The sequence below is a fragment of the Anopheles bellator genome, chromosome 2 (assembly GCF_943735745.2).
Source record: "Anopheles bellator chromosome 2, idAnoBellAS_SP24_06.2, whole genome shotgun sequence".
NCBI lineage: Eukaryota > Metazoa > Arthropoda > Insecta > Diptera > Culicidae > Anopheles > Anopheles bellator.
Window position 1 is genome coordinate 26566127 of NC_071286.1, and position 13679 is coordinate 26579805.

At 47.3% G+C, this 13679-nt stretch overlaps 2 protein-coding genes across 2 annotated transcripts in view; one reads left to right on the top strand and one right to left on the bottom strand.

Annotated features, from left to right (window-relative positions):
- The window catches only part of LOC131207265 (vitellogenin-A1-like), a 783-nt gene extending 510 nt beyond the window's left edge, over positions 1 to 273 (bottom strand). The window contains exon 1 of the mRNA XM_058199876.1: positions 211 to 273. Within this exon, the coding sequence (XP_058055859.1) occupies positions 211 to 273 (63 nt within the window). The remainder of the gene's footprint in view (positions 1 to 210) is intronic.
- A 559-nt stretch (positions 274 to 832) lies between these two features.
- LOC131210519 (E3 ubiquitin-protein ligase TRIM37-like) lies at positions 833 to 3140 on the top strand. Its single transcript, XM_058203776.1, has 4 exons — positions 833 to 1775; positions 1869 to 2324; positions 2395 to 2601; positions 2686 to 3140. The coding sequence occupies exons 1-4, from the start codon at positions 1048 to 1050 to the stop codon at positions 3059 to 3061; spliced, it is 1767 nt and encodes a 588-aa protein (XP_058059759.1). The 5' UTR covers positions 833 to 1047; the 3' UTR covers positions 3062 to 3140.
- Positions 3141 to 13679: the final 10539 nt, after the last annotated feature.

The following is a 13679-nucleotide window of genomic DNA, read 5'->3' on the forward strand; positions in this document are numbered from 1 at the left end:
CTTGGTGGACACACCAAGGCTCGAATGTGCCTTCTGGATCGCCCGGGGCCATCTTATATACTAAAATTTTGTTTATTTTCAGTGCAAATTTCTTATCAGTGCTCTCATTTCCAATCCAATTTGCCAATCAGCTAGGCAAAGTTCATTGATCAGCAAAGTAGATGTGATCATCGCTTTCCGCGCCGCACGGTGCGCCCCCAACGCAAGGACCTGCCCAAGCAGACATCCGGTTGGACGTGTAAAAAGAGTTGATTGTCCCATATGGGAACCCATGTTTAACGCCAAATTTATTTTTAGTGCAGACTTTTCAATGACATTTCTGCGAAATGTTGCCCCCACGATCTTCTCTTCTCAACATTGCCCTCTCGGGCGTCTCGGGTGTTGGCCAGGTTGGTGTATAAATTTGGTTCAGGGCGCTGGTTGCGTTGACTCATTTAGCAACTTTTCTCTCGCAGTTGCCGCCCAGTAGCGCCCAAGAGACTGTCTCTGTCGCTTCCCGATTTTCCGTCTACGAGATATTCCGAATACCGAGAGCTTCTGAGTCTTGTGCTTAAAATAGATCACCGTTACTTGGTGTATTGGTCTTTAGTCAAATGTAGCCAAGAGAGAGAGAGAGAGAGAGAGATGGAGAGATCAGAAGAGAAAACCTGTGGAAACCTTCCTGCAACACTCACGGCGAGGAAAACTGTTTACGCTCTGCGCCTTTTCCGACTGCGCAAATTCAGTAGTGTCTGTTGCTCGCCCCGCGAAATCGGTGAAAATATTTCGAACGTTAATTTCCGTGACCCTTTCTGTGACCATTTCAAACCATTTCCGAGTGCCCACAGGCTAAGTGTTCTACAAAGTTACACGCAGGTGTTTCAGTTAGTTTCAGTGTTGATAAGCGCGAGTTCCATTCAGTTTCCCCGCAACAGCTGTTTACACCCAACCGTACCAACCGATAATCCTTTTCTAGGTCGATGGCCTAGCTAATCGGCGCGAGTTGCAAATCAGTGCGAGATCAACCAACGCTTATCAGCGGCCTGAATCGAATCAGCATCAGCTTCCATGGCATCCGGCACGGTCGATCGGGTGGTGCAGTTGCTCGGCGAGTCGATCGAATGTCAGATCTGTTTGAAGACCGTCGAAGATCCGCGGCTCTGTCCGCAGTGCTCCAAGTTGTTCTGCGGCTCGTGCATCCGCCAGTGGATGCAGAGGGTGGACAGTGAAAATGGAACCAGCGCATGCCCGAACTGTGCATGCCCGAGTCGGCTGGAAGATTTCGTCAAGTTTCGCAGTGGCAGCGCTATCGCGGCGTGTAAAACGATCGTTGACGGGTACGACAACGGCAGCGATGGAGGATCGGCGAGCGAGCCTCACCAGAGCCCCGGTGCCGAGAAGATACAGCAGCGCCTTCGAAAGGTGCTCCTCGAGGCGGAGGCCACGTTCATCGAAACGGATCAGCGCATCACGCAGGAGCTCGAAAAGCAACGGGCACTGTTGAAGCAGTGCAAGGACAATCTGATCAAAACGATCAACATTATGGTGCAGCAGGAGTTGAAGGACATCCACCAGCAGTTCAACGCCAAAACGGCCGAAGTCAACGCGTGGGCCGAAATACTGGGCAAAACACTGGACAAACATCAGTTCACTTTGCTGGCGACGAAGCAAACGCTGGAGGCGGCACCGGTCGAAGATCTGGTCCAGAAGCGGCCGGAGCTGGAGAAGACGTGCGCCAAGCTGTCCGACGATCTGAAAGCCATCTCACCCAACGTCAAACCGCACCGTTTCAATAGGTAACTGTCTTGTGTGCTCAACCCGATGACGGAACTCGACCAGAACTTATCAGAGCGATCTCTGATCCCCCACCGCTTCCTTCCGCTTCACAGCCACCTGATTCCGGAACCCTCGTCCTGGAGGTTCTCGGTGCGCAAATATTCGGCCATAGGGCGCACGAATGAAGTACAGTATTCCGATCTCGTCACGGATGACATCGGGTCGGTGTGGCGGTTGGAGGTGCACCCGAACGGGTACGACGATGCGAAGAACACGTCGCTCAGTATCTTTCTCCAACTGTACGAGGGCATCGAGGGACGCTACCACTACTCGGTGGAGCTGCTGGGACCGACCAGAAACCACCGGTACGAGGACGAGTCCTACTTTGAGCTACGCAAGGGCTGGGGACAGAACCATTTCATCGACCTGAAGTCACTGCAAGAGTCGTTTCTGGTGGACGACAGCTTCGAGTTGGTGTTTTCCGTACGATCCCTGAACCTGATCGATAAGTACGAGAAGGTCAAGAAAAAAGCCACCGCACTGGCCACCGAAGTGGAGCAGCTGAAAAAGTGAGTGTCGAGAGGCGGAACCGTCGGATGGTTGGTGGTAACATTCCCTGGTCTCGTTGTCACGTTACAGAGAGGCCAAACCGGACTGCCTGAACCAGGTGGTAAGCGTCCGAAACGTGGTGGAGGCCACGAAAGCCTCGTCCTGTTTGTACTCGGAAGTCCTCAACGATGACCTCGGTGGCAGCTGGCGACTACACGTCTACCCGGGTGGAAACGATGAGTGTAGAGGCACCTTTCTGGGTGTTTTTCTTGAGCTGTGCAGCGGGATCTCGAACAAGTAAGGCCCCTCTCTGGCTCTGCAACGCGATCACAAACAAATAACCACAGGACCCGCAATCTCCCCCCCCCCCTTTCGACGCAGGTACGAGTTTACCGTGGCCCTGCTGCACCGGACGGACAAAAAAGTCGTCAAGAAAACGCTCGACTTCTGCTTCCAGCCGACGCAGCCGTTCGGGTGGAAAACATTTTTGGGCCGCGAAGACTTCATCAACGGTGGCTACATCCAGAAGGATTCCCTTTCGCTGCGGATCACCGTAAAGCCACCGAATGCGTTGCAAAAGTTCAACTACCTGCGCCAGTACCACGAGCAGCAACTAGCGAGACAGGATGGGACGGGTCCTATCGACGGGCCCAGGCCGACGACCTCCCAGGAACCGTTCGAGGCACGGCTACGTAAAACATCGATCAGCTTCGTTAAGAACCTGTTCACTAAATCCGCTAGCCAGGATCAGCAATGAAATGATCCAGTGAGCTCCAGTGGCTCACCTCGTCCGTGGGAGCGTTCCTTTTCGCTGTGTAATAAAAAAACTTACCGTATTTTTCCGTGTATAACGCGCACCCATATTTTAAGAGAAAAAAAATGGAAAAAAAGTTTTTTTATCATACATATTTCACATATCCAACAAATACCCAATGATAATGATGTACTAGGGGCGTTCAAAAAGTTCTGACAATTTTGTATTTACGCGGGCTACATATATCCGATTTTCGATTTTTTGTGGCGGTAGGTTGCTACACATGTCAGTGACTGATGGTGAAAAATTCGGCTATTTTGAGTAATCGGTCAATTTTTGACAACTTTTTTGCTTGGACAAGATTTTTCTCATTGGCGATGCCGTCTTTATCACCTAAATCGTATCGTAGCGTCGTCCTTTCATGGCCTCCTTCAGTTTCCGGAATAAGAAGAAGGCACAGAGGGCCAGATCTAGAGAAAACGGTAGCTTTGGCATCATCAGTGTGTTGTGTTGGCCAAAAATTCGAGCAGAAACCACGATTTGTTAGCAAAAGTGCAACAACCAATTTTAGGTTTCCCACAAATTCGGGCGTTTGTGACGGATTGCTTCGGGCAAATTGTGCATAACTATTAGGAAATATTCGTTATTGACTGTTCTATCCTTTGGCAACAACTCATTATACACCACGACCCTGTAATCGAAGAAAACTGTTAGCTAAATAGTTTATATTCGACCAAACATGGCTTTTTGACGTCCACATCTTCTAGGCCCTCTGAAAAAAGTTTGAACCTTTGATAAGCGCTGCTTTTGGTTTTAATAGCATCACCATAAGCTACAGTCAACATTTAAATTTCGTCCGAGCTTTTAATTTCGTTTTTTACACAAAATTTGATACAAATTTTTCTTCATAAATTTTTCGGAATAAACAAAAATCGCCGATGGGCCAAGACACGTGCACAGTAAAACAGCTGTTAAAAATTTATTAATTATTCAAATTGGCCGAAAGTTTCACCATAAGTGAGTGACGTAAATAGCAACCTAACACCGAAAAAAAAATTTGAAAATCGAACACTTGTAACCCGAGTAAATACAAAATTGTCAGAACTTTTTGAACGCACCTCGTATTATTCTAAATATTCTAAAGTAGACTAAAGATAAAATGCGTATACATTGCAAAAGACATACTAGTAGTTTATATTTCATAATAATCTTCAAACTCAGATTCACTGCTGTCTGATAAATTGATATTCTCTAATTGCTCTTCAATGTAGCCCTCATTGTCACTCTCTGAAGAGTCCTCATAAATTGCGACATCTTCAGATCCACCCATAGCGTTGCTGATGCCACATTTTTTGAATGATTTCACAACAACTTCTGTTTTAACTCCCTGCCATGACTTTATGTCGATATTGTATGGATAATTATGTTCCTAACAAATGTTTCATTTCATAATTTATCCAATAATACCATAAAATATATACCCAAAAGGGCACATTTGTAAGTTTAGAGGGGACAAAATTTTTACTCCCCTTGTATAACGCGCACCCACATTTTAGAGCTAAAAAAATTGGGAAAAAGGTGTGCGTTATACAAAACGGTAATTCTCATGATTCGTCTTTCACTACAATGAGAGTAAAATTTCAAAAATTACTGTGCCATGAGCGGCATAAATTTCCAACTTTTATTTTCGCCAGTCACGCGTTTGGCGGTGACTTACCCGCGCTCCACAGCCATAGATCATCACCGGAGTGCTGATCGGACAAACGTGAGAACCATCTAACCGTGCACCGGACCTCGGCATCACCCTGCCGTATCTTGTTTGCGCGCTGAACTTGATCTTGAAGCCGGCAGCCGCCGTTCGGTCGTAAAGGTTGATGTCAAAAGTCGTGCGTTGCGTAAAGAGGACGAATGTTGTGGGTCACGACTTCGGGGCTTCTAATGCGGTGCCGTCCATGAAACCTTACCGTCGGGGCTCGGTAGCATCTATAATTATGTCGTATTAACGGCCAAAGCGATCACGATCAGCTCCGGCGCGTACTTTTCCTTGATCCTACGACGTTCGAGGATCGGCCAAAAATTCTTCCAACGACAATTATCTCTCTTCCCTTTTCTCGTCCATGGGGCCCCTTTTTATGCTCGGCAATCGTTTGGCCAACAGCTTTGGCTTGTTGGTTGGCCGGCCCCCTCTGACTGCGTTCTCCAGCTCTCCAGGCACCGGTCACCATTCCGCTAATGTCGGCATTGTTTTAAGTAATAGAAACGTATTTATATATTAATATTCCACGAAATGTGTCAGACGCCCATTCAGCGATCGACAGTCGTACGGAAAGTGAAAACCATCGCCGTTGATGGGCTATGCAAATGAAGCCGCTTATTAGCCGCTGGTGCGACGTGTCCAGTTGGCCGACGTTTCAGTTTTCCTCCGCGCGCTCGTGTCGGCTAATCCGGCCATCACAACCGATCATAAATCAAGCGGAATCCGTTTTATTTTCCGCGCACGCCGGTGTCACACATTACGGGACCTGCGATCGATCTGCGGGGCACAGCCTGCGCCCAAGTCACGAACTGTGCGGCGCCGGGTGTCGCATTAGCCGGCTCGCCTCATCTCACGCTGACCTCGAAAGATCTGTCCGATCCTGTCCAGGAACTCGGTGCGGCCCCCCCCCCGTTCGGTCGGGTGCGGTCGGTTTGACGGGAGGGCTTCGCTAGAAAAGGTCCGGCCCGACGGTCCGACGGAGACTGCGGCAAGGCAACGGCAACCGACGGCTCGTCAGTTCTAATAATGCACGGGCTTTGCGTGATTCGGTGACCGACTTTCCGGGTGTCGAGAAAAGCACGCCACACGCCACAGGCGAACGGGCAATCAGTGTAGCTGTCGCCAGAACGCGATTCCAGCGCGATGTGACCTCGAAGTGCTCCGTGGTGCCGCTAACTGGGTTTCCGTTTCCGCGAACAATTCCTAGCGCGATCGAGCAGTCCCTAGCTTCCCGGGACACGATCGGGGTCCTACTTGCCGGTGGCCGGTCATCCTCCGTGGTCTCCGTGGGTCGTGGACCGCCAATTAAGTGACGATCCATAATTGGGCCTATTTATCACTCACAGCTTCACCTGACGCTTGCAGTGGCCAGCGCAGTCCGGGCGCGCGATCTTCTGGTAGCGCTCCGAACCAACGGACTCGACGAGTGGCACACTGATTGTTTGACCCGCAGCCGTATTAACACCCGTGATGTACCCAACGGCGTAATTATCATAATTAACTGCCGCGGAACATGCACCCCGCCGCACGTCGGTTCATTAGCCGGCCGGCCGCGGGGCCTCTCGGATCTGGAACCTGGATCTGGATGCACGTCGAGCACACACCGTAATTGATACTCCTCAAGCGCGAGAGCCCTACAGCGGGCCCCCTTGACAGGCCACGAGGGCCAAGGGCCATTGAGAGCCGTTTATCAGATCGAAATATTCAAATGTGAAAAGCAAAATACGAAATGGCACAAAATTGACCACCCGACCCGATCCGAGTCGATCGTATCGACTAATGAGCGCGATGATGAGAACCCACGGAGGATACGCTGCTGTTTATCTGATCCCTAGCAGGACGCCAGTTTGTTGGTCACAAATTAATTCCGCTTATGCTCTTCTGGACGATTCTCGAGCCAGAACTCGGCGGAACATTTTAAGGTTCTAAGCATCGACACTTCCGTGTCGACTCTGAAGTTGAGATCTCCGTCCGTTCGTTGATCCTCTTCAACGCTTCGCGTCACACTGCACCGATTGCGGCGCTCAATAAAACGACCTCCAGTGGTTAGTTAGAGAAGGCCTAGGTTAAATGGGAGGACCTTCACCACCGTGACCGTGGGTTCTGAGAGTCGCGGCCGCGTTCAAAACAAATAAAGCTTACCGCAGCTCCCGAGCCTCGGCTCGCAACTGTCAACCGGCTCCTTTTGGTCGTGTGCGCCACGTCAGTCACTTATGAAAGCCCGTCGGTGCCGTCGGTTGTCGATGACTATCGTGGCAAATCAATAATGGCATTAATCAACGACGAAGAGGACGGTAAAAGAGGGACAGTAACGCGAGCGCAAGCGGAACATTTAAATACCGCCAGGAATCCGTCTTGGCGCCATCCGTCGTTGCATCGCTGCAACTGTCCGGGAGACACATCTCAGGCGAGAGGTGCCAAGGGGAGACAAACACAGGGAAGCTGGAAAGAGGACGCCTTTTCTTTGCTTGCCCGAGAGTGCATAATTGTGTGCCCCAAAGAGCCTCAGTGTTAGCCGTAAGCCGGAGGAGAACAAAACGAGGGCCCAAGAAAACCAACAGCCAACACCAATCGAGCTGTAAGGAGTTAGCCGCGGTCGCACAATGCGAAAACGCCCGTTGCTGGCCGGAAGAGAAAACAAATCACTATCAATTAACTGTGGACCGTGGCGCGAACCGTGGCTCCCCAATAAGCCATTAACGCAATTAGCATAAACAATATTGATTCGCAATTTGACATCCCGCGATCGGATGCTATCTTCCGTATCTGATCCCATCCGGACATGCCGTTAGCACTGCCTCTTTCTCCTTCTTTCTCCATCCCCCTTCGTTCTCTTACGGGTCACACGGATCGCAGCTCTTCGGGATGCCGTTGTAGGTTATGTTGTCCAACTCGAGCTCGAACCGGCGCGTCCTGTCTGGCGTGTCGTGTGCAGGTGGGGCGCTTTCGATGGCGCAGCGTGTGTGCAATATCGAAGGTTAAGATGGGTTAAGTGACCGTTGGACGATCTTGCTCGTTACGAGCCCTTAATGGAGTGTTGCCGGTGGTAGCGGCACCAGGAGACTGCCGAGGGCCGTACTTGTTCTACTCGCTCATTAATCTCCGATAACCCGGAAGGGAAGTTGTGCGTTGATCCAACAAGTTGTTGTACGTAATTTAATTTAACTTATTCTTTACTTTATTAATACAAATTTGGTTGCAGATAATTGGGAAATTCTGAAAAATTTATTTCCAAAGTGGTAGGTCTTCAACTCATTCGTCAAAAGCACATTTCATTGAAGCTCATTTCCACCTCGGTAGCTGTTAATGAGATGTATTGCGGTTCGGAAACCCCGAATATCGTACAAGAGAAGCCAATGCACTCAGAATTAGTGACTGTTTGGTGTGGATTTTGGCTGATTGATTCAACCTCAAGACCCAAGTTTCTATTGCCGAAATGGGACCAGATACAATCGAAAATGTACTCAAAAATAGGTCGACCGAATGAGCTACTGCCAAGTAAATCGTGGTGAACATTTTATCAAAAAAAATTTACATCAAAAAAAGTTAAGAAATAACTTTTCAAATAAAACTTCAAGCATCGAAAAATATTAAACCGTTTTTGTTTTATTACCAAATGAAAAAGTACACGTTAAATTGCTCACCCTATTTCACTCCCTAGGGTATCCCCATAGAACTTAGCAGCAGAGAGAAAGAAGTAAACAGAGCCATTATAAAAATAATATTCTAAGTTTATTTCAAGAAATCAAATGAAGCATGTCTAATTCCAGCAGTATGCTAATATCTTTGCTTTTTAACGACTGTTATAAACCGAGAGGACATCCATATTTGAGTGTCGTACTGTCCGTCTAATAAAACCGTTACTGTCTGGTTTGATTTGATTCGATCCGTTGAGTGGAACCGTTAAGCAACTTGACCGTGGCTGAGCGTGGCTGAGATATTTACTTCATTAACTTCCACGATCGTTTCGCCGGGCAGAACCACAGCGGAACATTAGCATCATACAATTGTATCTACCTAATCCCTTCAGCAACGCCGTTGATCCGACGCCCCTTTCAGCAACTCCGTCGCTGAACTTGGGGTTAATTAATTTTCCGTTGTCTACATTAATATTAAACTCGCTGCTGCCAGCACACTAATGGGAACCTATTAGAATCTAGCAGAATAAATTGATTCACTAACTTAGCATTGCGTGTCCTTGCGCCTGTGGTCAGAGTCCGTCGGGAACCGTCGGTAATCTACCTGTCAGCCAGTGGCAGGTACTCGATTCTTCTTTCAATCTCGCGACGACGCGATCGCGACACGGTTCGATCGCCTGCACTCCAACAATAGCACTCGGTTCATCCACTCGGTTATTTTATTCGAATGAAAAATAGCGTCAAGAGGCGGAAAATCGCAGGAAAAGTAACTGAACTCTACCCCCGGGTGGATGTGTGTGGGTTTATGCAGCTGGCCCGGAAGTCACGATCCAGCCAGCCGCAGCCAGGACCGTGATAAATTGAAAATATTCCAACAGACGCGCGCACAGTTTGTGGTCGCTCCAGCGGTCGCCGTGTCGGTAACATTATCTGCGCGGAGTGCGGAGAAATAGTTTGGTTGCCGGACGCACTCGATCTCGTGGACGGTCGCATTTCGCATAGGAAAAGCGGGTTCTATGCGAAGCATGCTTCTTCGTCCTCCTCTTTGGAGGCCCAATGCCGGCGGCCAGTTGCGTTGCGAAACCGAAGAGCACTTGGTTCCTGGGGCCTGGACGCAGCGGCCGCACCCTGCCGAACACAGGGTGGGTTTGAATAAAAATACAAACGGGCGAAAAAAGCAGAATCTCGACAGAACGAATGCATTCTTCCTCGCCAGCGCGCGTGATGTGGCTCGCAACACTTTGTTGATGGTGCGGTTCAAATGTTATGAAAATAATTTTAACTACATGCTTCGAAGGCAGTCGCCCCGGCCGCACCGCTTGCACCTTTGTCACCGGTCCGGCCCGCTCTCCCGCTGGCTCCGGTAATGCTCGTTGCACATTTGTTTTACATTTCTTCGCAACGTGCGGACACTAACGGCGGTTGCCAACGGAGAAATGGGGTTGAAGCTTCGCTGCCCCGTCCAACCCGCGGAGCGGCTCTTTTCGGCCACAAAGAGGTGCGTGGGCGAACCACAATGTATGTAAATTGGGTGCGAAATATGCTGCCATCAATTGGCAGGCGAAGGTGTTGTGGCACACCAACTAAGTCTTGAACTAAGAACAGCGAAAGATGTTTAAATTTACTTATTTCTATTATTTCAAACATTTCAATTTAGTTGCAAAGTATTTTGTATGATGAAACATCAGGTTCGGCGTTGTCTAATTTACAAAAACTTCACGTTCCTTGTGCTGCGTCTCAGTTTCATAAACGTCTTCTGTTGTCGTCTATTGTTGCCGTTTTTTAGTTTGGACACCTTTTACGCTCTCCTGCACCACCGGGGACCACCCAGCCTAGGCCCAAAACCGCGAACTATTTCTAGCAATTCAATTTGAATGCATCATTAAACATGAAAACGTGGCCGCCCGATCCTCTTCTTGGCGTTTGGCATAGACCGGCTGCTACATTGTCAGCTACAGCGCAACGGCAACGGATAGCGATGACTCCAGGCGAGTCGAGGTCCGTAGGAAGAACCAAATCATGCCCGACGGTCGCCAACCGAATGGGGGAACCGCTTACAACAGCCAAGTAATGTACAAATTATGCTAATGGCCATGTTTTCCTAATTGCTGATTGTTTGTGCCCGGGTTAGACAACTGTGACAAGGTTGTGATCGCACCGAAGAGTGCTGCTATCGATCGGATCGGATATTGAATGTTTGTGGTGTGGTTCCTGAAGGAACACATTGTTTCCATTGTCCTCATCACTCGATCGGCGCGCTATTTACGGGCTGGAGGATTATCTGTTTTTCATGTAATTTATTTGTGTAAGCTACTATTAATTTGAAATAATATTATTTTAAATATTTTTTTACGCTGTTTCCAACAGTTAACCTCGTTTCTATCTGCATTTTTTTTAAAGGATTCTTTGGATCTTTATTATACATAAATGCTTGGTTACATAAGAGTACAGAGATATTCCACATTGGGATTGCAGCTATTTAATTATTCTAAGGTATCGAAATGATTGCAATGAAAATATTTCGATTAAAATCTGTTTAAATTATATGTTATGCCACGTGGCATTGAGTCATTTTATCGTACCTATAACTAATAACTGATAACTTAAAACATCTTACAACTAATTAACTTTAAAAACTTCAGATAATCAGGTCTTGTATTGTAGGGTGGATAGAATTGTTGCATCTATTGATTAGGCCTTCTTTTAGTTTGTTAATTTCAAACGATAGTCTTTGCGTGCCAGCGAGGCTGAGGACGAGATTTGTTGGTGTTCTCCAGTGTAAATTGAGGATCATTTTGAGAATTTAATTCAGTCTGATTTGTATTGATTGGAAGTTAGTTTTGGAGCAATGCGACCACAGAGAAGAGGCATAGGTTAAGAGAGGAAGGAAAATTGTTTTATATATTAGTAGTTTATTTGAAAAGTTAAGTTTATTGTCCAGTAGTAGCCCCAGGTATCTGAGGTGAGAGGACCATGATATATTTTGATTATCTAAAATGATATTTTGTCCAGGTAGGGGAACAACTCGTTTGCTGAATTTATATGGGAAAAATATAGCCTGGACTTTCGATGGATTGATTTTTATCTTCCAGTGATTGTAGTAATTTTTCTAGGAATTAACGATTTTTTGTAGGTTTTTAATCGCTGTTTTGGTTACCTTGCTTGTTGATATAAGGGCTGTATCGTCAGCATAAATTGCCCCTTCACACGCTCTTGTTTTTGGAATGTCGGACGTGAATATATTATAGAGGGAAGGACCAAGGATACTTCCTTGTGGGACACCAGCTGGTGCATTAAAAGATGCAGAGAGGGTGTTGTTGACAAGTGCTTGATATTTTCTACTGTTCAGGTAGGTTTTTAAAATTTTTCATATGTATAGTGGGAAATTAAGTTTATGCATTTTGTGTAGCAGTCCATAGTGCCATACACTATCGAAAGCTTTTTCAATGTCTAAAAAGACAATGGCTGTCGATTTGGTTTCAGATTTAGCTTTTCTTAAGTGGTTTACTACTCTGGTTAGTTGGAGTGTTGTTGAGTGTCCTGATCTGAAACCAAACTGTTGGATAGGAAAAATATTATTTGAGCTCACGTGCTCTATAATTCGTGTCAGGAGTAGTTTTTCAAAGATTTTACTTAGAGAGCTAAGCAGGCTTATTGGTCTGTAGCTACTCGGTTGAGTCGGATCTTTACCGAGTTTGATTATTGGGGCTATTTTTGCTGTCCTCCAGGCATTAGGGAAGTAACAGTTTAGAAGACAAGCGCTGAACAGGCGAGTAATGAATTGTTTGGTTCGTAGACTGAGTTTTTTGTATAAGAATGTTAAAGATTCCGTCCATCCCAGGAGCTTTTAAATTTTTATGGTAATCTATTGTCTTTATCACTTCATTAGGAGTGAAAAAATCTATACTTGTGCAATTTGATTTTTGAATTATTTTTTTTGTGGGCTGTTATAGGAGGCTGTTGTAGTGTGTGAGTTAGAAAAATGTAATCCAATGGCATCACCTTTCTCAGTGGGGTTTCTATCTGCATGGTTGGTGCGTGCACTGTAAAAAGTGCACTCAAGCAAATGCATAAAAATGCACTTTGTCAAATGGCCCTGAAACACGTTCAGTTTCACTTCGTCGAAGCTAACGACGGTCCATTAGAGTTAATTTAGATAATAAATTTAAGACAAACACCTTCAGCGCATCACGATACAGCTTATGATGCCGCAGCGCATAAAACGGGCCAACCCTTTCCGGACCGGTCCGCCACGATCGCGCAATGACGGAATGCGTCCCGGAATGTGCCTCTTATCTGTGGGCTCGCCGCTTAAAGAAAAGGGACACCAAGGCGCGCCAGGATGAAGCAAAGATTAATTGGGCTGCCCAGTTCGTTGATTAAATGCGTCCGCTCATTTTCGTACCCACGTTTGATCTTCGGGGGGGGGGGGTGATTTTTCATGCCATGATTTTTTGCACCCGCCCGCCGTTGTGGAACTGCAGTTAATCTTCTTCACGTCCGTCCGACCGCTGTCCGACCGCTGCAGCGCTTGATTGCACCGCAGGCTCTCAGATTGGCGGCTTGGCTTTGTTTCGCGCCCAATTGAAGGATAGACCAGTGATGATGTTTTAATTGTGCAATTTTTTCGCTCCCCCGGCAACCTTCAACATGTCGAGCCGGCGAACTCCGGCGAAGAGAAGCATCTTCGCGCTCTTCGCTTTTGCTCTTTGCGTTCGGTTACAGGACCCAAACCCAAAGGGAATTCCGCGGCGTTGAATTCTTCTCGGAAGATTAGAGCGAAGACAAAAACCTAAACGGTTCCGTCAGATGTGAGATTAGTTTTTATTGTGTGTTTTACGAAAGGTTGTTCAGACGGGTCGCGGGCAGTTTTTGGGGGGAGGCTTCGGAAAGATTGCATAGCGATAGCCTCCTAATCGACCGACCCACAGCTCGGCCTTTCTTTCGGCTCGTTTATTGCTCACTTTGCACTATTCACATACAGAAACAAGGCGGACAGGCGTCAGGTGAGCTGTGAAGCGATTTTAATCTTCCCGCATCATCTTCCCGTTTCCCGCCTGCCCTGCCCGTCCGGTTGATTGGCCAGACATGGAATGCCACTAAATGTAACTTTGAGTTTGATTGGCCTGGGGAATCGGAAAAGAGCGATGCGAAGTAGATTTTTAGATTTTAGGATGATAGTTGCCAAAAATAATATTGGCAAAGAATTAGGGAGGACCCGAACACG